Source organism: Pygocentrus nattereri, chromosome 7 (genome assembly GCF_015220715.1).
Source record: "Pygocentrus nattereri isolate fPygNat1 chromosome 7, fPygNat1.pri, whole genome shotgun sequence".
Taxonomy (NCBI): Eukaryota; Metazoa; Chordata; class Actinopteri; order Characiformes; family Serrasalmidae; genus Pygocentrus; species Pygocentrus nattereri.
The window spans coordinates 25,414,157-25,439,155 of NC_051217.1; the positions used below are offsets into that span (position 1 = coordinate 25,414,157).

A 24,999-nucleotide genomic window follows, 5' to 3' on the forward strand; every position below is an offset into this window, starting at 1 on the left:
CTACATTCTGGGTAACAGAGGGAAAAGGGGTAACTGGGAGGGAAAGGGGGTAAATGAAGTTTGGTAAAACTATCACTTTAATGCAATCCAGTTTGTGCAGGTTGAACCTGAGACCCTCTCAGAGGCCCAGTTCTCTTTCTGGGGGTCGTAGCTCATAAAGCCTGATCCAGTGTAGAGGGATTAGGAGGACCTGAGGGAGAGCATGCCATTCCGCATTAATATGAAGGCTGTCAGGTCTGCGGGCCCACAGCTGAACACTCGCCTCACTCTCTCGCCCTCTCTCTCTCGCCCTCTCTCTCATGCCCTTTCTTTTGTTGTGGTTAATCTTGCATCTTGCCGTGCAGAAATAAGCTGCATCTTTATCAGATTAATACTATGCAAATACGCATTGGGACCAAAGCCAGAAGATTATGTACACAAACAGATGGTACATTATCAATGCAGCAAAAGGGTCATCTGCAAAATAAAAATTTTTTTTTTAAAAACTACAACTATGTGCTTATGTGTTTTTGTGAGTTTGCTACTGCATAACTATATACACTATATTACCAAGAGTATTCAGTCGTCTGGTTTCACACGCATATGAAATTGAGTGACATCCCATTCTTAAACCATAGGGTTTAACAAGATATCGGCAAACCCTTTGCAGCTATAACAGCTTCAGATCTTCTGGGAAGGCTTTGCACAAGGGTTAGGAGAGTGTTTATGGGAATTTTTGACCGTTCTTCCAGAAGCACATTTGTTAGGTCAGACACTGATGTTGGACGAGAAGGCCTGGCTCGCAGTCTCCGCTCTAATTCAAACCAAAGGTGTTCTATCGGGTTGAGGCCAGTCCTGACTCTGACTGTGCAGGCCAGTCAAGTTCTTCCACACCAAACTTGCTCATCCATGTCTTTATGGTCCTGCTTTGTGCACTGGTGTGCAGTCATGTTGGAACAGGAAGGGGCCGTCCCCAAACTGTTTCCACAAAGTTGGGAGCATGAAATTGTCCAAAATCTCTTGGTGCTGAAGCTTTAAGAGTTCCTTTCACTGGAACTAAGGAACAACTCCTGAAAACAACCTCACACCAAAATCCCCCCTCCACTAAACTTTACACTTGGCACAACGCAGTCAGACAAGTACCGTCTCCTGGCAACCGCAAAACCCAGACTCGTCCATCAGATTTCCTGAAGGAGAAGCGTGATTGGTCACTCCACAGAACACGTCTCCACTGTTTAAGAATCCAGTGGGGGCGCTTTACACCACTGCATTCCATGCTTTGAATTGCGCTTGGTGATGTAAGGCTTGGATGCAGTTGCTTGGCCATGGAAACCCATTCCATGAAGCTCTCTATGCTGTTCTGATCTGAAGGCCACATGAAGTTTGGAGGTCTGTAGCGACTGACTCTGCAGAAAGTTGGTGACCTCTGCACACTATGCGCCTCAGCATCCGCTGACCCTGCTCTGTCATTTTACGTGGCCGACCACTTCATGGCTGAGTTGCTGTCGTTCCCAATCGCTACCACTTTGTTATAATCCCACTGACAGTTGACTGTGGAATATTTAGTAGTGAGGAAATTTCACGACTGGACTTGTTGCACAGGTGGCGTCCGATCACGGTACCACACTTGAATTCACTGAGCTCCTGAGTGCGACCCATTCTTTCACTAATGTTTGTAGAAGCAGTCTGCAGGCCTAGGGGCTTGGCTTTATACACCTGTGGCCATGGAAGTGATTGGAACACCTGAATTCAATGATTTGGATGGGTGACTAAATACTTTTGGAGAGAGAGAGAGAATAGACCTCAAAAAAGTCAGATAAAGCAAGAGGTGAAACCAGAGTGACCATCAGTGGAGCACTGACAGTGGAGAAACCTGAGGCAGCTGAAAGACTGGAAAGAGACCCCGGCCTGTTTTTCTTTTGGACAGGTAATAACCTGGTTCATTTTGTTTATGGCAAATTTGTTATTTTCCTGATTTATGCAGCTGATGTAGCTGCATTATGCATTACTCTAATGCTATTTGTTAGCTCGTGCTTGTGTTGTGTTTTGGATGCGTGGCTTTCGAAGGAGGGCTGAAGGAAGGGGTGAGATTTTTCAGTTTCAAAAACTAAGGTACATTTAAAGGTTTGAACAACATCACCTATTCCAGCTTTAACACATTCTGTACTCTAAACAAACACAGTGAACACATATAAGCCAAGCTTTCCATGGAGTCCAGTTTAGTTTATTCTGTGCAAAAAAGTGCACCAGATTTAGTGAGTAACACTCCATGAGCAGGTAAACATAAAACTAAAACACATTCTGCATGCTCTTAATGGTGCATGTTGTAAGATTTAGCGGCATCTACTGGTGAGGTTGCAGTTTGCAACTATGTGAATCTACAGTAGAACCTGCAGCGGGATTTCTGTCGTCATTTTATTTTGCTTCTTCATGTTCTCTCGTCTTTGACAGTGAGGATTCACCCTCCCTCACTTCATCTTGTGCTAAGTGATAAGTCCGATCCTCCGTTTGTCAAAATCTGGGTTCTCAAATTTCTCACAACACAAGACTGTCAGCAGCACCAGTAACAACCACTGATTCTTCTTCTGTCTACATCTCCTAACCGGAGCTACAGCGCCACCAAATTCAGGCTGCAGCTTTAACGTAAAACGCAAAAGACGCCCCCTAGAGCCAGTGTTTGGTTTGTCTGTTCTGGGCTACTGGAGAAACATGGTGGTGGCAGCCTCTGTCGGAAGAGGAGCTGCTCCCTATGTAGACATGAAGGGTCATTCTAACATAATAAAACCAAAACAATTCATAGTTACAGGTGATGAAACATTAATTAAAGCATGGTTTTGTTTACTAAAGTCCATTTCTGCTAACAGATCCTACTAAATCTTACACACCGCACCCTTAAAGCGTAAAAAATTACAGAATGTGTAGACAAAATAAACAGCCATGTTTAAACACTTTTCTACTGTTTATGCGTAATCAATAATAAGGCATAATAGCAAACAACAGGCCAAGCTTTCCGTTTAGTATAATTCATTTCCTTCCTTCGATTTATTTTGTGTGGAAAGGCACGCCGCATCAGAGTGAGCGAGTAGCCAGTTTCCACCAGCACTCCGCAAGCAGCTAAATGTGAAAGAACAGATATTTAACATAATGCGAATACATAGACTAAATACAAGATACAAAAAAACAAAGCATTGATTATAACTATATCTCTAATTTCCATTTCCATAAACGCTTTTAATACATAAAGAAGTACAACAACATTAATGACACCACTAATGTATACTGAGAGGAATTTGTGCCAAATTGAAAAGTAATTACTACAGTGGAAAAACTACCTTTTCATCACAGCACATTTTCCGCATCTTACTTTTTGTCTTGTGTGTTCACTGCATCTCACTCTTTTGGCTGCATTTCAATGAGGCAAATACATTTGAAGTCTAAAGAAGTGGGAAAAACAGTGTAGTGGGGGTTTTGCTTTTCATTTTGGTTGTGTTCACTGTTGTGGCTGCATTTCAATGATGAATATGTGTTTAAAGTGCACAGTGGGAAGCAGTATAGCCTTGATCACATTTTAAAGTGAACTGTATTCAATTCTGACAAACTTAGCACTTCGCTTTTAAACTGCAAATCCTCATGCAACATTTTTAGAGGTAAAGTGACATTGAATCAATGTTATAGAGGTTTTTTTTTTCATTTCGGGACATATTCTGCATCTCACTATGGAACAACAATGTCACGTGTGTGTCATGCATCTGACGTTGCATTTTTTTTTTTTGCACAATTGATACTTTAACAATATTAGCTGCTAGAATTACTGTATCAACCAAATACTGTATATTGTGTATTGCTGTTCTGGCTGCTACTTCAGTGACCGCTATGCCGTTGTGGTTGTGGTTTGTCTGTTAACCAAAAGGTTGGTGGTTTGAGCCCACCCAGGGACATCTGCGACTTCATTTGATTTAGGGGCAGTCGTGGGCTGGAGGTTAGGGAACCGGCCCTGTGAACGGAAGGTCACCGATTTGATCCCCTCTGCTGACAGTCCATGACTGAAGTGACCTTGAGCAAGACACCTAACCCCAATTGCTCCCCAGGCACCGTGGATAGGGCTGCCCACCGCTCCGGGCAAGTGTGCTCACTGCCCCCTAGCGTGTGTGTTCACTGCATGGATGGGTTAAATGAGGAGGTCTAATTCCAGGTCTAATTCAATTCAATATATGCTTGACTATCTGCTGATATGTAGTTTACTGTACTGTTTGCGCTGTGTTTATTGTATTGTCTTGTGCCCCTGTGCTGGTCCTGGAGGAATGTGGGTTCGTTTCACTGTATACTTCTATAGAGCTGACATGACAATAAAGCCTGACTTGACTCGACGTTTTCTGCTGTAGTGATTATTTTGAATCTGGCATGAATTCTCCATCACTGTAACACACTGGCTATGTTTAAACGATGTTGTTCACTGCATATCCATACTGCGTTATTCTAACTGCGGTGTCTACAATTTTTCCATATAGAAAGCCACATTTATCCTCATCTAGTGGTACCAGTAGACCTTTTCTCCTGAAAAAGCACATCCCCACAGTTTAGCCCGGTTTATTCTGTGTGAAAAAGTGCACTGCACCACAGCTGGCTCCCAGCTCATATCCCATCAGCACTCAGGCAGGTAAACAGTATACAATGCAAATACATGATACAGTAAAGCAGATGGTCTCTGCAGTGTGGTGCCCATTACACGTCCATTAGCCTTAAAACTACACTGTCTGGTACGCTCCCATCACAACTGACCGCGTTCCAGACCACCTTTTGTGGTCAGCGTCCCTGCACTGTCAGATTTGGGAATGAGGTTACTGGACATCGGGCTACGCTGGCAGTGCAGTCACAGGCCAGTAATCGCATGATTCACGTTACAGAAACACCGCATGGTGCTTTATTACCTCCTACATGAGAGTCAATTCAACACTGTCTCCATGGGTTCTCCAAGGGTTCTTTAGTACAGATAATGGTTCTACTGAGAACCCTGAGTTCTATATAGAACCATTTCATGCTTAAATGGTTCTTTGCATGTTCATGGTTCTGTATAGAACCACTGTCTTTACTAAAGAACCCCTGAAGAGCCATCTTTTTAAAGAGTGTACATATATTACTTACACAACACAATTTGTTGTTTATGGTTCTGTATAGCACGAGGTTCTGCTGTCATTGTGATGTCAAACTTATACAATAGAATGACTCTTTTTGGTGCTGTATAGAACCATTTTCAAAAAGGTTCTGTATAGAACCATCTATAGCACATTCTACCAGTCTAAAGAACCATTTCACCATGCAGAGAGCTATTTAAGCATGTAAAGGGCTCCTTGAGTGTTCATGGTTCTATACAGAACCGTTGTATTTTCTAAAGAACCCTTGAAGAACCATCTTTTTAAGTTAACAGTTATCATGCTTAAGTGGTTCTTTGCAGGGTGAAATAGTTCTTCAGATTGATAGGGAACGAGTGGTATATGGTTCTATGTAGCACCACAAATTGTTCTTCTATTGCATTCAAGCTTGACATCATAACAATAGCCTTTCTTAGTCTGAAGTCTTTCGGGTGCTGCACAGAACCACCTACAACACATTCTCCAACGAACTGAAGAACCAGTTCACCATGCAAAGAGACATTTAAGCATGAAATAGTTCTTCACTCTAAGTGAAGGTTCTTTAAGGGTTCTTTAGTACAGACAACAGTTCTATATGAAACTACAAACACTCAAAGAACCATTGCATGCTTAAATGGTTCTTCAGACTGATGGAGAATGTGTTGTAGATGGTTCCATATAGAACCTTTTTGAAAATGGCACCAAAAAGGGCTCTGCTATCATCATGATGTCAAGCTTGTATACAGTAGAAGAACTCTTGTTGGTGTAATATAGAACCATATACAACACATTCTCCATTAATCTGAAGAATCACTGAAGCATGATAACTGTTACACTCTTAAAAAGACGGTTCTTCAAGGGTTCTTTAGAGTAGACAACGGTTCTCCATAGAACCATGAAGACTCACAGAACCCTTTACATGCTTAAATGGTTCACTGCATAGTGAAATGGTTCTTTAGACTGCTAGAATGTGTTGTAATGGTTCTAAATAGAATCTTTTTGAAAATGGTTCTATAGAGCACCAAATAGCACAAAAAATGGTTATTCTATTGTATGAGTTTGACACCACAATGACAGCAGAACCCTTTCTGGTACAGAACCATATACAACAATTCAATTCTCCATTAAACTAAAGAACAATTTCAAAAACTGTTGCACTATTAAAAAGATGGTTCTCTCTCTCTTTTTTTAAGAAAAGACACTGTTCTATATAGGACCATGAACACTCAAGGAACCCTTTACACACTTAAATGTTTCTCTGCATGGTGAAATTGATCTTGATGGAGAATGTGTTGTAGCTGGCTCTACAAAGAACCTTTTTAAATAGGGTTCTATAAAGCACCAAACAGGGTTACTCTCTTGTATACAAGTTTGACATCACAATGATAACCCTTGAACAATGAAGAACCCTTTCCGGTGCTATATAGAACTATGAACAACAAATCCTGTTTGATCAGAACCAAATGGTGTGTTCATGGTTCTATACAGTATATACCACTGAAGAATCTTCTTTTTTAAGAGAGTGCAGAACTCATGAATTTAGACAGAACCATTGCCTTTACTACAGAACCCTTGGAGGTGTTACTGCAGCACTGGGAGACCACTGCTCTGCTCTACTGTATTTCTACATGCTCATTGCATTAGCATCACTATTGGGGGGCAGTGCAGTTATTATTGCAACAAAATCACACAAATCTCCAGAAATATGACCCAAAAATGTCCACAGGGCTCTGACACATTCTGCAGACCTGGTTTATGAGCTACACCATCATCTCTGAAGCTTAAAAGCTCCAAATCAACTTTCAATGTGACACAGAAAGGCATCTTTCTCAATGCACAGGCCTAAAAACACAGAGACAAGCAGCCAGGCTATAGGAACGCTATAGCCTCCTATGCGTGCTGTAAGGTTAGACACCACCACAGGACAGGACAGGACACGGCCCAGAAATGACTGCAGCAGCAGCAGCAGCAGCACTGAAGCCCAGGCCAGGCGGTGCATCCTCCCCTCCAGCACTGGAGGAATCAATTGCACCAAGTGCTCGCGCTCCGTGCTGCATGCAATGCAACCCAATCCACTGCAATGTAACGTTAACGCAAAACACAACCGCAAAGGACGAGCTGCACCTCTCAGCCTCACCTGCACCTCCAGCCCTGACGATGCGCGTGCGGACGGGCGTAGATGCAGTCCAGGCTCTCAGTGCACCCGGGCTGGGCTCCCCTCCGCCTTGCGCCGCATTACAGCCCCGCTGACACAGGCAATCGAATCACCAACAGGGCGATTCCGTCCCAGTACAAGGCCGATGTCCCGTGTTTGGTGACCCCGCGCTCTGCGAACAGCCCACCGCCGCCTAATCACGCCGATAACGCGGAACGTGCGTGTGTGCGCGCGCGGTCAGCCTCACCGCAGCCGGTCTGCGAACCTGAATCAGCTTCAACGCGACTGAACTGTGGTGGGTTACATTTCCCACCCGTATTCCGGATACGCCCGCCCTCCTGGGCCGGGACTGGCCGTTCGTGTACCGCCTCCTGCGCTGGGATTGGATACTAACTCTCCACGTCCTGTGCTGGGATTGGCTGGTACTCTCTAAGCTTCTGTACTGGGATTGGATAATAGCAGATAAGTGTAGTCCCGCCCCCGGTGCTCTCAGTGGCTAGCAGGTCATGCATTAGATTGAAGAGGTTATTAATGCGTATTATTAACAAACAGACATCTTATTTAAATATTAAGCAGGAAGGCGTGTAGACTGATATGGGAATAAAAACAGCAATCCCTCGTTTTCATAAGGATTAAATAGAGCAACAATACAAAAAAAAAACGTTTCTCAATGTAAAATAGTAAAAATAGTCTACTTTTCATCGTCTATGGTACATAATAACATTAAGAGACTCAGAGAATCTGGAGGAATTTCTGTTTGTAAGGGACGAGGCCAGAAACCAGTATTAGCTGGCCGTGATATTTGGGCCCTCAGGCAGCACTGCATTGAAAACAGACATGATTCTGTAGTGGAAATCACAGCATGGGCTCAGAAACACTTCTGAAAACCACTGTCTTTGAAAACAGTTCATCACTGCATCCACAAATGCTGTTAAAACTCTAAAACACAAAGACGAAACCAAATAGAAACAGGATCCAGAAATGCTGCCACCTTCTCTGGGCCTGAGCTCATTTAAAATGGACTGAGGGGAAGTGGAAAAGTGTCCTGTGGTCTGACGAATCAACACTTGAAATTCTTTTAGGAAATCCATGGTGTCCTCCGGGCTGAAGACCACTCAGCTTGTTATCAGTGGACAGTTCTAAAGCCAGTATTCATGATGGTTTAGGGGTGCATTAGTGCACATAGCATGGGTGATGTGTTCATCTGTGAAGGCACCATTAATGCTGAATAATATATACAGGTTTTGCAACATCTGCTGCCGTCCAGACGACGTCTTTTTCAGGGAAGGCCTTGATTATTTCAGCAAGACGATGACAAACCACATTATGCATGTATTACAGCAGCATTGCTCCATATTAAAAGAGTCCAGGGGCTAAACTGACTTGCCTGCAGTCCAGACCAGTCACCACTGAGAACATCTGGCGCATTATGAAATGACAAAAAAATGATAATCAGCTGAAATCCTGTATCAAACAAGAACATTTACCCAAAATGTAACAGGGCCGACACATTACTGTAGTCATACGTTAGATTTAGTTTTGACACTAGGTCTTAACATAGACAAGCTTAATATCCTACCGCAAACCACAGCGATCTCCGACCATTACTGAATTTCATATGAGCTACGATTTAGCCATAACATATTTACGTCCCCTCGTTATTCAACAAAGCGCTCAATAAAACCTTCTACCGCCCTACAATTTATAGAAAATCTCCCAGAGTTATCAACCCCAGTCTCCACTCCACCAGATCCAATGGAACTAGATTTACTAACCGATTATTTAGAAAATACCTTAAAACTTAAAATAAAAAAAATAAGGCAGAAAAAGCTCACCCCGTGGTACAACGATAAAACCCGGACCTTAAAACAAACAGCTCGGAAATTAGAGCGGAGATGGCGTCATACCAAACTAGAAGTGTTCAACACTGCCTGGAAGGACAGCCTTATAGAGTATAGAAATGCTCTCACAGAAGCTCGCTCAGCATATCTGGCCTCGCTGATCGAGAATAATAAGTATAATCCTAGAGTTCTGTTTAATGTGATTTCCCAAATCACACAAAATCAGGCAGGTAATGAACCAGAAATCCCAGCAACTCTCAGCAGTGAAGTTTTTATGAACTTCTTTAATAATAAAATTGAGAACATTAGACAACAAATTCAACCCACAGTATCAAATTCAAATCCAGCTTGGCTGTCATCTCACTTGGCTGATATAGAACAAAACACAGCTGTAGAAAAGAGTCTGGAAACCTTTCACCCCCTCCCACAGCTGGAGCTAGAGAAGATTATCTCCTCTGCAAATTGCACAACCTGCACACTCGATGCAATTCCATCAAAATTACTCAAAGAAGTACTGCCAGTTATTATAAACCCTATCTCAACTATTGTAAACTCGTCCCTTAGTCTGGGCCATGTTCCCAAAGCTTTTAAACTAGCAGTTATCAAACCTCTGATCAAGAAACCAAATCTTGATGTCACCGTTTTGTCTAATTACAGGCCTGTTTCTAACTTACCATTTATATCTAAGATCTTAGAAAAAGCTGTGGCCCAACAACTTAGTTCATATCTACATAAGAACCATATATATGAAAAATTTCAGTCTGGATTCAGGCCACACCACAGCACTGAGATGGCTCTAGTTAAGATAACTAATGATCTTCTTCTTGCCTCTGATCAAGGCTACATATCTCTCTTAATGCTACTTGACCTTAGCACGGCTTTTGATTCAATAGACCACAATATTCTCCTAGAAAGGTTAGAAAACATGGTTGGAGCCACAGGGACGGCCCTATCATGGTTCAGATCTTACCTATCAGAACATTATCAGTTTGTTAGGGTAAACAATTTATCTTCCAATTATTCAAAAGTGAGATTTGGAATTCCGCAGGGGTCTATATTAGGACCATTACTATTTACACTATACATGTTACCGTAAGGCACAGTTATAAGTAACCATGGCGTAAACTTTCATTGTTATGCAGACGATACTCAACTGTACATATCAGCCAAACCTGATGACCAATACAGGTTAAAGAAAATGGAGGACTGTGTAAAAGACGTGAAAGGCTGGATGTCATGCAACTTCCTCCTATTAAACAGTAACAAAACAGAGGTTCTCCTTCTGGGTCCAAAATTAGCAAGAAGTAAATCACCAGATTTAATCTTAAATCTCGCCGACTTTCCAGCCACACCAGGATCAGCAGCAAAAAATCTTGGCGTTATAATGGATTCAGATTTATCATTCGATCAACACATAGGCAGCATCACTAGGACAGCTTTTCTACATCTTCGCAACATCGCCAAGATCAGAAATGCCCTTTCCCTGCGTGATGTGGAAACACTAGTACATGCCTTTATTACTTCTAGGCTAGACTACTGTAATGTGCTACTGTCAGGATGCACGAGCAGGAATTTAAACAAACTCCAACTAGTCCAAAACGCCGCAGCCAGGGTCCTCACTAAAACTAGAAAATTTGAGCATATTAGTCCAGTGCTATCATCTCTTCATTGGCTACCTATTAAATTCCGTATTGATTATAAAATCCTTTTATTGACTTATAAAGCCCTACATGGTCTCGCTCCTGAATACCTGCAAGACCTTATTTCTCATTATGAGCCATCACGACCACTCAGATCCCAGAGCGCTGGCTTATTAATAGTCCCCAGAATTCAGAAGGTTTCAGCTGGGGGAAGAGCTTTTTCTTATAAAGCCCCCAAACTCTGGAATGACCTTCCAGAAACTGTTCGGGACTCAGACACAGTCTCAATTTTTAAGAGTAGGCTGAAAATTCACTTGTTCAGTTTAGTTTTGGTAGCTAATGTTCCCCCTTAGATAAAGGCAGCAGATCCAGGGGTCCATGGACACAGGGAATTATAGTAAACTGAGACGCTGGTGCTGTCGTCCCGCTGCTCGCACACGGTCACTCAAGTTTGTGAACGGTGGAGCAGAGGGATGCCGAACTGTTTCAGAGTGCTGCCGTGTCTGTGTGTCCTTCTGGTTCTATCCTTTTAGTTAAGCTGTCATAGTCAGATCTGCCGGAGTCGTTAGCCACACTCTGTAAATGTTTACATTCCCTGTTTATGTACAAACGGATAGAACAAAACTAATTCCATTTACCTGCTTTCTTTCCGAGTATACAATCACCCATATGTCCGGCTGGACACTGAAGGACGACTGACTGATGAGCCCTCCTGCTACCCACTTCAGACCAGCTGCCCACGCCCCAACCACCTACCTTGGATGAGCTGCCCACCCTACGCTGATGTTCTCATAGACTCCTAGTTATTCCTAATACCAAAATTACTGCTGTTAATATTAGTAATATAATCACTTGTAGGAAGTTTGACCAAAGGAGGATGGGTCCCCCCTGGTGAGCCTGGTTCCTCCCAAGGTTTCTTCCTCAGTTCTGAGGGAGTTTTTCCTTGGCACTGTTGCCCCTGGCTTGCCCACCAGGGGGTTTCTGTACATTCTTACAGTTCTCTTGAAACTTTTTCTTTTCTGAAATTCTGTAAAGCTGCTTTGTGACAACATCCGTTGTAAAAAGCGCTATACAAATAAATTTGATTTGATTTGATTTGAACAGAAAACATTTCACTTTCAAAACCACAGCAGCGTCTCCTCAGTTCCCAAACGCTTACAGAGTGCTGTTAAAAAAGAGGTGATGAAACACAGTGGTAAACTTTTTTGGAACTTGTTGTTGGCATCAAATTCAAGATTGGCCAATATTTTTCAAAAAAGCAATAATATTCCTCAGTTTTATTTGTTTATATATTTATTTTTGGCAGATACACAATCATGGATTGTGCGGTGGTAAAGATTAATTTAAATTTTTCTTCTTAGATATTTATTTATTTATTTGTATTTAAATTCAATAAGGGGGCTAAGCACCTAAGATTTTCACTCACTTTCCACCACCTGTGTAAATGTGATGTGACCATAAATGTGATTTGATTTGATTTGAAACAGGTGCATACTTGCATGCATACATGCAAGAGATGCTACAAAGGAACACCTTTGTCGCCGAGCCTAGATATTTATGTACATCCACATTGAACAGGACATGACAAACACAACATAAAAGAACAGGAAAGAGCGTAATATAAAATAATAGAATACAAAAGAAATGAATAGAATAGAATGTGACAGAGTGCAAAATAACTATAAAATAGAATAGAATAGAACAGAATAGAACATAATAAAGTACAATATAACAAAATAGAATAGAAATCAATAGAATACCACATGACAGAGTACACCATAATATAACAGTATGGAATATAATAGAATAGAACATTAAACCACTATAGAGTGTACTATAACATAACATAATAAGAATAGAAAATTACAGTATAAAATAGAACAGAATGGAATAGACAGAATAGAATATAATAATATACAACATAATAGAATAAACTAGAATATTAAATTACAGTGTATAATAGAATAGAATGGAATAGAACAGAAATGAATAGAATATATGATAGAGTAAAATCCAATATAATAGTACATAATAGAATAGAACATCTTCTTCTTCTTCTTTCGGCTGCTCCCTTTATGGGTCGCCACAGCGGATCATCTGCCTCCATCTTGCCCTATCCATTCCCTCCTCTACTTTTACACCAACCATCTCCATGTCCACCTTCACTACATCCATAAACCTTCTCTGAGGTCTACCTCTTCTCCTTCTACCCGGCAGCTCCATCTCCAACATTCTTTGACCAATATATCCACTATTCCTCCTCAACACATGTCCAAACCATCTCAACCTGGCCTCTCTGGCTTTATCTCCAAACTGCTCCACCTTCATTGTCCCTCTGATCTGCTCATTTCTAATCTTGTCCATCCTTGTCACTCCCAACAAAAATCTCAGCATCTTCATCTCCGCAACCTCCAGCTCAGCCTCCTGTCTTTTAGACAGAGCCACAGTCTCCAAACCATACATCATAGCAGGATGCACTACTGTCTTGTAAACCTTCCCTTTCACTCTTGCTGCTATCCTTCTGTCACACACAGCCTTGACACCCGTCTCCACCCACTCCATCCTGCCTGCACCCTCTTCTTCACCTCTTTTCTACACTGTCCATTGCTCTGGATGGTTGACCCAAGATATTTGAAGACATCCACCTTTACGACCTCTACTCCTTGCATCTTCACCTTTCCACCTGCCTCCCTCTCATTCACACACATGTATTCCGTCTTGTCTCTACTGACCTTCATTCCTCTCCTCTCCAGTGCAAACCTCCACCTCTCCAGATTCTCTTCCACCTGCTCTCTACTCTCACCACAGATTACAATGTCATCTGCAAACATCATGGTCCATGGAGCCTCCTGCCTGACCTCATCTGTCAACCTGTCCATCACCACTGCAAACAAGAAGGGGCTCAAAGCTGATCCCTCATGTAACCCTACCTTCACCTTGAAACCATTTGTCACTCCAACTGCACACCTCACCACTGTCTCACTATCCTCATACATGTCCTGCACCACCCTAACATACTTTTCTGCTACACCTGACATCCTCATACAGTACCACAGTTCCTCTCTTGGCACCCTATCATATGCCTTCTCTAGATCCACAAAGACACAATGTAGCTCCTTCTGACCTTTTCTGTACTTCTCTACCAACACTCTCAACGCAAAATTGCATCTGTGGTACTCTTTCTGGGCATGAAACCAAACTGCTGCTCACTGATCTGAACCTCTCGCCTTAGCTTTGCTTCAACAACTCTTTCCCATACCTTCATGGTGTGGCTCATCAACTTTATACCTCAGTAGTTACTGCAGCTCTGCACATCACCCTTGTTCTTAAAAATGGGGACTAATACACTGCTTCTCCACTCATCAGGCATCCTCTCACTCTCCAGGATTTTGTTAAACAACCTGGTTAAAAAGTCCACTGCCTTCTCTACTAAACATCTCCATACCTCCACAGGTATGTCATCTGGACCAACTGCCTTTCCATTCTTCATCCTTTTTAAAGCTGCCCTTACTACCTTACTAATTCTCTGCACTTCCTGATCCACTATCTCTCCCCCCATGGTCCTCCTCTCTCTCTCTCATTTTCCTCATTCATTAGTTCTTCAAAGTACTCCTTCCATCTACTCAACACTCTCTGTTCACTCACTAGTACATTTCCCTCTATATCCTTTATCAGCCTAACCTGCTGTACATCATTTCCAGCTCTATCTCTCTTTTTAGCCAAACGATGCAAGTCCTTTACTCCTTCTTTACTGTCCAGCCTCTCCTACAGCTCATCATAGGCCTGAGCCCTTGCCTTTGCTACCATTCTTTTTGCTATGTGACTAGCCTCACAGTACTCCTGCCTACATCCTTCATCTCTCTGGTTATCCCACTTTTTCTTAGCTGCCTTCTTCTTCTGAATACTCTCCTGGACTTCCTCATTCCACCACAAACTTTCCCAACACATTTTTGCCAGTTTCTCTCCCCACCTTAGCTGTAGTTTCCCAGTCCTCAGGTAGCTCCTCACTGCCCCCAAGGGCCTGTTGCAATTTTTCCCTGAACTGCCTGCAACCATCCTCGTCCTTCAGCTTCCACCATCTCATCTTTGGCTCTGTCTTCACTCTCTTCCTCTTCTTTGTTTCTAATCTCATTCTACAGACAACCACCCTATGCTGCCTTGCTACACTTTCCCCTGGCACCACTTTACAATCTCCAATCTCCTTTAGGTGGCATTTCCTGCTAAGGATATAATCCACTTGTGTGCACCTCCCTCCACTCTTGTATGTCACCCTGTGTTCTTCCCTCTTCTGAAAATACGTGTTCACCACAGCCATTTCCATTCTCTTTGCAAAATCTACAACCATCTGACCTTCTGCATTTCTGTCTTTCACACCATACATACCCAACATACCCTCTGTTCTCTTTACCAACATGTCCATTGAAGTCTGCACCAACCACTAATCTCTCCTCTCTAGGGACACCATCTACCACTTCATCCATCTTACTCCAAAATTCCTCTTTCTCCTCTAACTGACAACCAACCTGTGGTGCATATGAACTGACCACATTCAAAATTACACCATCAACCTCCAACTGCATTGAGAGTGTTGGTAGAGAAGTACAGAGACGGTCAGAAGGAGCTGCATTGTGTCTTTGTGGATCTAGAGAAGGCATATGATAGGGTGCCAAGACAGGAACTGTGGTACTGTATGAGGAAGTCAGGTGTAGCTGAAAAGTATGTTAGGGTGGTGCAGGACATGTATGAGGATAGTGAGACAGTGGTGAGGTGTGCAGTTGGAGTGACAAATGGTTTCAAGGTGAAGGTAGGGTTACATGAGGGATCAGCTTTGAGCCCCTTCTTGTTTGCAGTGGTGATGGACAGGTTGACAGATGAGGTCAGGCAGGAGGCTCCATGGACCATGATGTTTGCAGATGACATTGTAATCTGTGGTGAGAGTAGAGAGCAGGTGGAAGAGAATCTGGAGAGGTGGAGGTTTGCACTGGAGAGGAGAGGAATGAAGGTCAGTAGAGACGGAATACATGTGTGTGAATGAGAGGGAGGCAGGTGGAAAGGTGAAGATGCAAGGAGTAGAGGTCATAAAGGTGGATGTCTTCAAATATCTTGGGTCAACCATCCAGAGCAATGGACAGTGCAAAAAAGAGGTGAGGAAGAGGGTGCAGGCAGGATGGAGTGGGTGGAGACAGATGTCAGGGCTGATGTGTGACAGAAGGATAGCAGCAAGAGTGAAAGGGAAGGTTTACAAGACAGTAGTGCATCCTGCTATGATGTATGGTTTGGAGACTGTGGCTCTGTCTAAAAGAAGCCGAAAGAAGAAGAAGAAGAATAGAACATAATAAAGTTCAATATAACATAACAGAACAGAATAAAAAATAATAAAGTACAATAGAATAGAATAAACCAGAACATTAAATTACAGTATAGAATAGAACAGAAATTAATGGAATAGAATAAATAGCGTATGTGCGTTGATTGTGTTGTTTTGTGTTGGGGTGTTGGTTTAGTTGGGGGGTGGGGGGGGGGTGTCACTGTCAGAGTGAGATGAATGGCTTTAAAATATTTTCGTGTAAAGTTTCTACAGTAAAAACTCAGAAAATTATGTTTTGCCAGATTCTGTACAGCCTGATGTAAAAACCCAGCACACTGACAGCTTCACATGCGGGACTTTTATTTTATATGTGTTAAGCTCAAACAACGCAGTTCAGATTTTGGACCATTTAACCGCGCAGCACACTCAGTTATTTTTCTCTGTAAGTGGGGATCTGGGGCTTTTCCTTCCCAACATGATTAAAGCGCAGCGGTGTGAGTTTGACGTCATTTTAACGCTGAAATGTTAGAAACTCGCTTGTTTTTGTTTCTCGCCGCTGCTCCGCGGTAAACCCGGTTGCTACGGTGACGTGAGTGACTTCTGAATCAGGCCAATCGTCGGCCTGCTTACGGTGTGAACTACCAGCCAATAGTAGCGCGGAGGAGGCGGGGTTTACTCCGAGGGCGGTCCGTCTTGACATCTCCGAAGAGCAAGATTCCGTTTATGGAACCGATTCGTTTAAACTGTCCGATTCAGTGAATCGAACGCCCAATATAGCGATTCTTTTTCATTCTAGGAAGAAAAATAACACGAATAACTTCTTCTTAATATTAATATTATTGTCATTAACAACATCAGCAATGTATTTTTGTCAGGATTAGTAGCATTATTGTTTGTATTATTAATGTAATAATTATAATGCATTTTGTTTATATAGTGTCTTGCATGTAGCTCACATAGCATCAGCTCATACAACAGCATAACTCACATTACACCTTTTTGCTGATTCCGAGTTTGTTTGCTGACCCATTTGGGACGAATTAAAACATAAAATGTGCTCTCTGCAAAAATAGTATTAATAATATTAATATAATATTATATATTACTTTTATATTATGTTTTATCCCCCCCCCCCCCCCCCCCCAGTGTGTTAAATTCAGCACTTTATTTATTTAATGCGTTTATATTTTAATCGTCCAGCCTATACAACACATAAACATCAGATGCTGTAAAAAAGTTCAATTAGTTTGGTTGTGAATCGCTTCGACTCGTTTACAGGAAATAGTCGGCTGAAAAGAACCGACTCGTTCAGGATTCGGACATCTTTAAGTGAGGAAGTGAGTGAGGTGCTGCAGACTTACACCTTCAGCCCTCATCCTGCAGACAGACACATACTCTCTCAGTCAGACAGACAGGCGGACAGGCAGACATGACTGATGCAGTTAAGAACGTGGCGATCTTTGGCTCTACTGGAATGACCGGAGCGGTGACCTTACCGATCGCAGCTGCTGCAGGTGAGACACAAAAACAGCAGGTTAAAGAGCCGGTACCGTCCAGCACTGGGTCATACTGGGCTAAAGGACCCATACTGGGGTAAAGAGACACTGACATACTGGGAGTTTAAGGCTAATTTGTTACAGCAGCTTCATTAGTGTGAATTAGTGTGAATAGCAACACAAAGATAGTCTTAGTGTTAAAGGGGAATTCCACCCACTTCTTAAAATACTACATAATCAAATGACTACGATGTAAACAGAGCAGCTCAGAGCAGCTCAGAGCGGTTCTGAGTGGTTTGGTGTGAAATGCTCTGTTCTAGATAAACTTACCGAGTCAGAACTGTTCACAGTGGTGGTGATAAGAACCAGACGTCCCCCTCTAAAAGCTCCTCACAGAAAGTTCCTACATGAAATGGTTCTGAATTCACTGCCTCATTACTGAGACGCTGTTTTATGATAGTTTAGAGAACTTAAACTCCATTCATGGAGGAGGGATACATGCAGGGCGCTGTGCGGCAAAATAGTCCCCAAAAATGTATACTAAAATGCTTTTGGGAAACTTGTAAACAGTTGGCACAAAAAATCAGTTCTGGGTTAAACGTCATCCTGAACTAACATAAACACTAATACTGGCCTAAAGAGTCACACTGTGTTAAAATGTATACTGGCATTTAAAGCTATACTGGATTAAGGAATCATATTGGGAGAGTCGTATATCCCTGTGTTGATAGCCCAATCTGACTCTTCATGCTTGCAAGTGTCTTTATAATAGTGCTTTATATGGTATTACAAACAGTACAAGCGTTAAGAAATGTGCTTGCATCGTCATATTCCCTGCTAGAAAAGTCATCATAGACCAGCATATGTTGTGTTTTGAATGCTGGTACGCTGGTCAACCAGCATGACCATCCTGGGGTGACCACCCAAACCAGACCAGACCAGATTAGACCAGTTTAGACCAGCTTGCACTAGCTGAGATGTAGTTAACATACTGGGAGCCATACTGGGAATCCCTATTGGGATAATGACTCTGGTCGACATGAAGAGTCACATCAGTACTGGTATACAATTAAAGCTCCACTTAGTTAACTACTGATCTAAAAACTGGAGCCTGTTGGTAACCCGAGCAGCAGTAATTGCAGTAATGAAGAACCTCTGTAGGCAGGCGAGCCATCAGGGAGGTTACAGCGGTTAGAAACGAGAGATGGGAATCCATAAATCATAACATTATGAGGTATTAATGTAAACAAAACAGCTTTGTAAATTGATTGGACTGAGTTATACCTTCGTTAGTACTGAGTATGTGCTTTCTCACGACTGGCCTTTAATTATGAAATATAATCTAATTTTAGTTTCAGCTGCTGAACAATCAGAAACAGGTTCTCTTTTCTTCCCCCTTATTGTCGTTGATTGTTCTGATCATGAGACAGTGGTGAAAGTGCCGAGTCATGCAGAGGCAGTGCATTTGTGTCGAGTCATGGTGCGCTGCTGAGTCAGAGATAAGGCACAAGGTTCAAATCGCTGTTTATCTGCAGGCTCAAGACGGGGCGGAGCTCAAAGAGCTCAGAATGCATTAACTAAACTACAGTTAGTGACTAATGTGGATGTCTGAAATTAAATAAAAAAAACATTTACTGAGTTACAGTTTTAATAAGTTACTGTATTTTACAGTATATGTGTACATTCTCAAGTGACCATGTGTCAGAGACTTAATCCAGTTTCTCACTCTAATAAATACAGAACTCACATTCAGCTTTTACTGGAGATACGGTTTATAGTAATTTCTTAAGAATTCATAGTAGTTACTGAATTATTCATCATAGTTACTGACTAATTCATCATAGTTACTGAATAATTCATAGTAGTTATTGAATAATTCATCATAGTTACTGAATTATTCAGAGTAGTTACTGAATAATTAATTGTAGTTACTGAAGTATTCATCGTAGTTATTGAATAATTCATAGTAGTTACTGAATAATTCATCATACATACTGAATGATTAATCATAGATACTGAATAATTTATAATAGTCAATGAATAATTCATAGTAGTTACGGAATAATTCATAGTACTGAATAATTAATCATATACTCATTATTTACAATGTATATTTATATTTGCGCAGCTCTATTATGGATAACTCAGATATATATTATTATTACCTTCAATGCAAAGTTGTAAATGTGCTGATACCTTTGTGCTTGTATTTGTGCCATGTATGTCTTTATGTGGCTTTATGTAAATATATATTTTTTGTGATATGTATATCCCTATGTGCCCCCCTTGGGCTGATTTTGGTGAAACCACTATGCTCTTTTTCATTTACATATGTACCTGTATATTGTGTTAATGACAAGAAATTGAGCTGTACTGAATAGAATAATTCATAGTAGGTATTGAATTAATAATAGTTACTGAATAATCAATATAAGTTCCTGAATAAATATATCATACAATAATTCATAATAGATACTGAATAATTAATAGTGGTTCATGAATTAGTGGTTCATTAATAATTCATAGTGTATACACTGTATAATTAATAGCATTTACTGAATATTATATTAATTATATTTTTATATTATAATTAATAGTATTTATTAAGTAATTCATAGTATTTTAGTGGTTTATAATTATATCAATTATATTATATTGCATTATAATTCATAGTAGATACTGAATAATTAATAGTATTTAATGAATAATTAGAACAAGTATATGCATATTATATTTTGTGTTATAATTAATTGTAAATACTGTATAATTCCTAGTAGGTACTGAATAATTCATAACAGTTAATGAATAATTAATAGTAGTTAATGAACTATAGTTGCATTATTTGCTGTTGTTCCAGGTTATAACGTCACAGTGTTGGTGAGGGATCCATCCAGGCTGCCTGCTGACCACAAAGCCTCCAGAGTGGTGGTGGGAGACGTGCTGAATAAAGAGGACGTGAAGAAGACACTGGAGGGTCAGGATGCGGTCATGATCATCCTGGGCACCAGGAACGATCTCAGTGAGTGAAGATCAGAGATATGTACAGGGTGATGAATATATCTGGTCATATTTCTGCCACGTTTATCAGAACAGCTTCATTCCACCTGCAGGTCCCACCACCATGATGTCCGAGGGAACCCGTAACATTCTGGAGGCCATGAAGGCCCGCGGTATCCGCAAGGTCATCGCCTGCATGTCTGGTACAGCTATTTAAACCAACGTTTCATGGAGCAAAGCTTCACGGCAGGATCAGACCAGCCCTATTAATTTCTAATGTACACTGTGCATATGATACACACCGGTCAGGCATAACGTTCTGATCACCTCCTTGTTTCTGCGTTCACTGTCCATTTTATCAGCTCCACTTACTGTATAGGTGCACTTTGTAGTTCTACAGTTACAGACTGTAGTCCATCTGTTTCTGATACTTTGTTACCCTGTTCTTCAGTGGTCAGGACCCCCATGGACCCTTACAGAGCAGGTACTATTTGAGTGGTGGATTGTTCTCAGCACTGCAGTAACACTGATGTGGTGGTGGTGTGTTAGTGTGTTTTGTGCTGGTCTGAGTGGATCAGACACAGCAGAGCTGCTGGAGTGTTTAAACACTTTAGTGTCCCTGCTGGACTGAGAATAGTCCACCAACCAAAAACATCCAACCAACAGCGTCCTGTGGGCAGCGTCCTGTGACCACTGATGAAGGACTAGAGGATGACCAGCACAAGCTGTGCAGCAGCAGATGAGCTATCGTCTCTGACTTTAAATCCACAAGGTGGACTGACAAGGAAGGAGTGTCTAATAGAGTGAAGTCATTAAGGTAGTTAAAAAGCTTCTTGGTGGCAAGGCTCCTGGGGTGGATGAGATCCGTCCCAAATTCCTCTGGAATCCCAAAGGCTCTGGATGTCGTAGGGCTGTCTTGGCTGACACACCTTTTCAACAATGCGTGGACATCGGGGGCGGTGCCACTGGATTGGCAGACTGGGGTGGTAGTGCCTCTTTTTAAAAAAGGGGACCGGAGGATGTGTTCCAACTACAGGGGAATCACACTCAGATGGATGGATGGATGGATGGATGGATGGATGGGTGGATGGGTGGATGGATGGATGGAATTAGAATAAATTACTACTTTAATTCTATTTTAATATGATCTAAATCACATGTTGCTGTTTGTATAAAAGGTGCTCTATAGATAAAGTTTATTATTATTATTATCATTATTATTATTGTTGTTTTTATTGTTATAAATCTGGGTTGTGCTTTTTGCCCTTTCTTTTTCCTGCATTAGCCTTCCTACTGTGGGACAGAGCTAAAGTGCCCCCCCGCCTGGTCCCTGTCACTGAAGACCATGACAGGATGTACACAGTACTGAAGGAGTCCGGGCTGGACTACGTGGCTGTTATGCCCCCCCACATTGCTGGTAATCAATCAGCTCTCATTAGCAGTAACCTAAACAATCAGCATGCAAAAGCAGTAGCACTAACCAATCAGCTCTCAGTAGCAGTAACGCTAACCAATCAGCTCTCAATAGCAGTAACACTAACCAATCAGCTCTTAGTAGCAGTAACGCTAACCAATCAGCTCTCAGTAGCTTTTGTAGAGAATCTTCAGACATCTTGAGAAAATTCCAAGTGGTGTATCTAAAACAGAGAACCTGTTTCTCAGTAATTCCACTGTATTTAATACAGTTCGTTTCTCTGGTGTACAGTTTTTGTAGTTATGAGAAACAAACCATTTCAGTTTAAAGCCATAAAAAAGTTTAGTCATAAATCAAATGTACCCAACACTCAGCCTTTGACACCAAATACTGCTGATCTGTAAACAATGTTTGAAGTTTGCTTCTTTAGCTTTAGCACTGTGGCTATGAGGCTAATGTAGCTAACATGTCATGGAGGCTTATTAGCACAGCGCTAAACACTAACTGAAGATAGCTACCATTTTTAGCTATGCTAATGTACTTTAAGTTTTTAGATGACAGTGAGTCAAACTGAACACCTCCACAGAGTTACGCTATATTACCAAAAGTATTCACTCCCCCATCATTGAATTGAGGTGTTCCAATCACTTCCATGGCCACAGGTGTATAAAACAAGGCCCTAGCCCTGCAGACTGCTTCTACAAACATTAGTGAAAAAATGGGTCGATCTCAGGAGCTCAGTGAATTCCAGTGTGGTACCGTGATCGGACGCCACCTGTGCAGTCGTGAAATTTCCTCACTACTAAATATTCCACAGTCAACTGTCATCGGGATTATAACAAAGTGGAAGCGATTGGGAACGACAGCAACTCAGCCACAAAGTAGTCGGCCACGAAAAATGACAGCGGGGTCAGCGGATGCTGAGGCGCATAGTACACAGAGGTTGCCAACTTTCTGCAGTCAATCACTACAGACCTTCAAACTTCATGTGGCCTTCAGATCAGCTCAAGAACTTCATGGAATGGGTTTCCATGGCCGAGCAGCTGCATCCAAGCCTTACATCACCAAGCGCAATGCAAAGCGGGGAATGCAGTTGTGTAATGCGCCGTCACTGGACTCTAGAGCAGTGGAGACGTGTTCTCTGGAGTGACCAATCACGCTTCTCCGTCTGGAAATCCGATGGATGAGTCTGGGTTTGCAGTTGCCAGGAGAACGGTACTTGTCTGACTGCATTGTGCCAAGTGTAAAGTTTGGTGGAGGGAGGATTATGGTGTGGGGTTTTTCAGGAGTTGGGCTCGGCCCCTTAGTTCCAGTGAAAGGAACTCTTAATGCTTCAGCACCAAGAGATTTTGGACAATTTCATGCTCCCCAACTTTGTGGGAACAGTTCGTGGACAGCCCCTTCTTGTTCCAACATGACTGAGCACCAGTGCACAAAGCAGGTCCATAAAGACATGGATGAACCAGTTTGAGTGGAAGCTGTTATAGCTGCAAAGGGTGGGCTGGCATCATATTAAACCCTATACATGGGACTTCACTCAAGTTCAAATGCGTGTGAAGCCAGACAACCTAATACTTTTGGAAATATAGTGTATCATCATGCTAATCGATGCAGTATATGCCTCCAGTACTTGTTAGACTCAGCAAATCGACTACATTTGGTGAAAATATCTTGAATGATGCGTTTGTGCTCCTCTGTATACTAGAACATCAGACGAACGTTATGCCATATGCACACGTTTTGAAGTGAACTGTGATGTCAGTAACCGTCTCCTCCTCCACAGACAACCACCCTCTGACGGAGAAGTACACTGTGACTGAGAACATGCTGAGAGGAAGAGTCATTTCCAAATACGATCTCGGCCATTTCTTCGTCAAGTGTCTGTCCACATCAGAGTGGGATGGAAAGACGGTGGGCGTCTGCGGAGAGTACAGCTAAACTGACCAGACCAAGCTAAAATGTGCTCTCGTAATGAGACGCTCACGTTTATTTACCCCACCTGTAACCTGTCACACAGATCAGAATATCACTATTAATAATCAAAAACATGCACAGTCATGCAGTAGGTTTTATATTACAAAAGACATTTTGATTAAATAGAAATGTTTTGCAGTCTCTGGTTACAAAGTGCCTTGTTCTACTAAATCACAATACATTGTCTTTTCCTATTAAACACGCATTTCTGAGAACAGGGCGTGCTTTTATTGTTGGTTTAGTGAATTAGAAATATTTTAATGATGATTTTACCGATGTCTAAACTATATACATTTTACTGTTGGCAGTTTTAACAATGTGAACAGTTATAGTACTGAAAACTACATTACTCAGAACTATAATAGTGATAGCAAAGTTCTACTTTATCATGCTCAGGTGATATGACATTAGTGAAAACCACTTAATTTACATACACTAAACTACAGTAGTTTAGTCATTATTGAGTTCAGCAAATATAGGATGGTGACACACCATTGGGTTGCGTAACTGCCCAACACTATACCAGTAAGAGTCCTTGGGCAAGACTCCCAACACTGCCTTCACCTCCCTGTGTAAAATAATCAAACTGTAAGTCGCTCTGGATGAGAGCGTCAGCCAAATGCCATAAATGAAAATGTAAATGAATAAAACCTGGAAATAAACCAGAACATTGTTTATAAAAGCACAAAAAGAAGATCTTTAAATTATTTTACCCATGATGAATCTTACATCGTACAACACTGTACAGGTTACGACCAGTGTACTGAGGTGTAAATCAACCAAGCACTGATCTGCCACACCTTCATTGTGCTGTAGCCCTGTTCCTTCACCCACGATGTTGGGCCACAACATTCACGCCAGAATTGGCCCTTAACTTCTCATTCTTCAGGGTATATTTTGGTGTGTCCATCTGAATTTTCATGACCAAATCGCAAGGCAAGTTATTCAGTAACTGCGTGAAATAAATGTGAATTTTATTCTATTTATTTTTGTAAATCTCCTCAAATGAACAGAACATGTGTTTTATGATCTACACATATCATTATACGTTTACAATTTACTGCTG

The 24,999-nt window shown here is 41.7% G+C and overlaps 2 protein-coding genes across 5 annotated transcripts in view; one reads left to right on the top strand and one right to left on the bottom strand.

Annotated features, from left to right (window-relative positions):
* Positions 1-7,533, bottom strand: part of LOC108412818 (spectrin beta chain, non-erythrocytic 4) — a 150,380-nt gene extending 142,847 nt beyond the window's left edge. For all 4 annotated transcript variants that reach the window (XM_017685043.2, XM_017685042.2, XM_017685041.2 and 1 more), the window contains exon 1: positions 7,246-7,533. The gene's annotated coding sequence lies outside the window, so the exon portion shown is untranslated. The remainder of the gene's footprint in view (positions 1-7,245) is intronic.
* A 9,823-nt stretch (positions 7,534-17,356) lies between these two features.
* blvrb (biliverdin reductase B) lies at positions 17,357-24,148 on the top strand. Its single transcript, XM_017685044.2, has 5 exons — positions 17,357-17,566; positions 20,406-20,567; positions 20,659-20,748; positions 21,831-21,962; positions 23,743-24,148. The coding sequence occupies exons 1-5, from the start codon at positions 17,482-17,484 to the stop codon at positions 23,895-23,897; spliced, it is 624 nt and encodes a 207-aa protein (XP_017540533.1). The 5' UTR covers positions 17,357-17,481; the 3' UTR covers positions 23,898-24,148.
* Positions 24,149-24,999: the final 851 nt, after the last annotated feature.

Coding starts and splice junctions, on each gene's coding strand:
- blvrb (XM_017685044.2), top strand. CDS start 17,482: ATGACTGATGCAGTTAAGAACGTGGCGATCTTTGGCTCTACTGGAATG. Junction 20,749..21,830: donor GGTCATCGCCTGCATGTCTG/GTACAGCTATTT, acceptor TTCCTGCATTAG/CCTTCCTACTGTGGGACAGA. Junction 21,963..23,742: donor TATGCCCCCCCACATTGCTG/GTAATCAATCAG, acceptor CCTCCTCCACAG/ACAACCACCCTCTGACGGAG.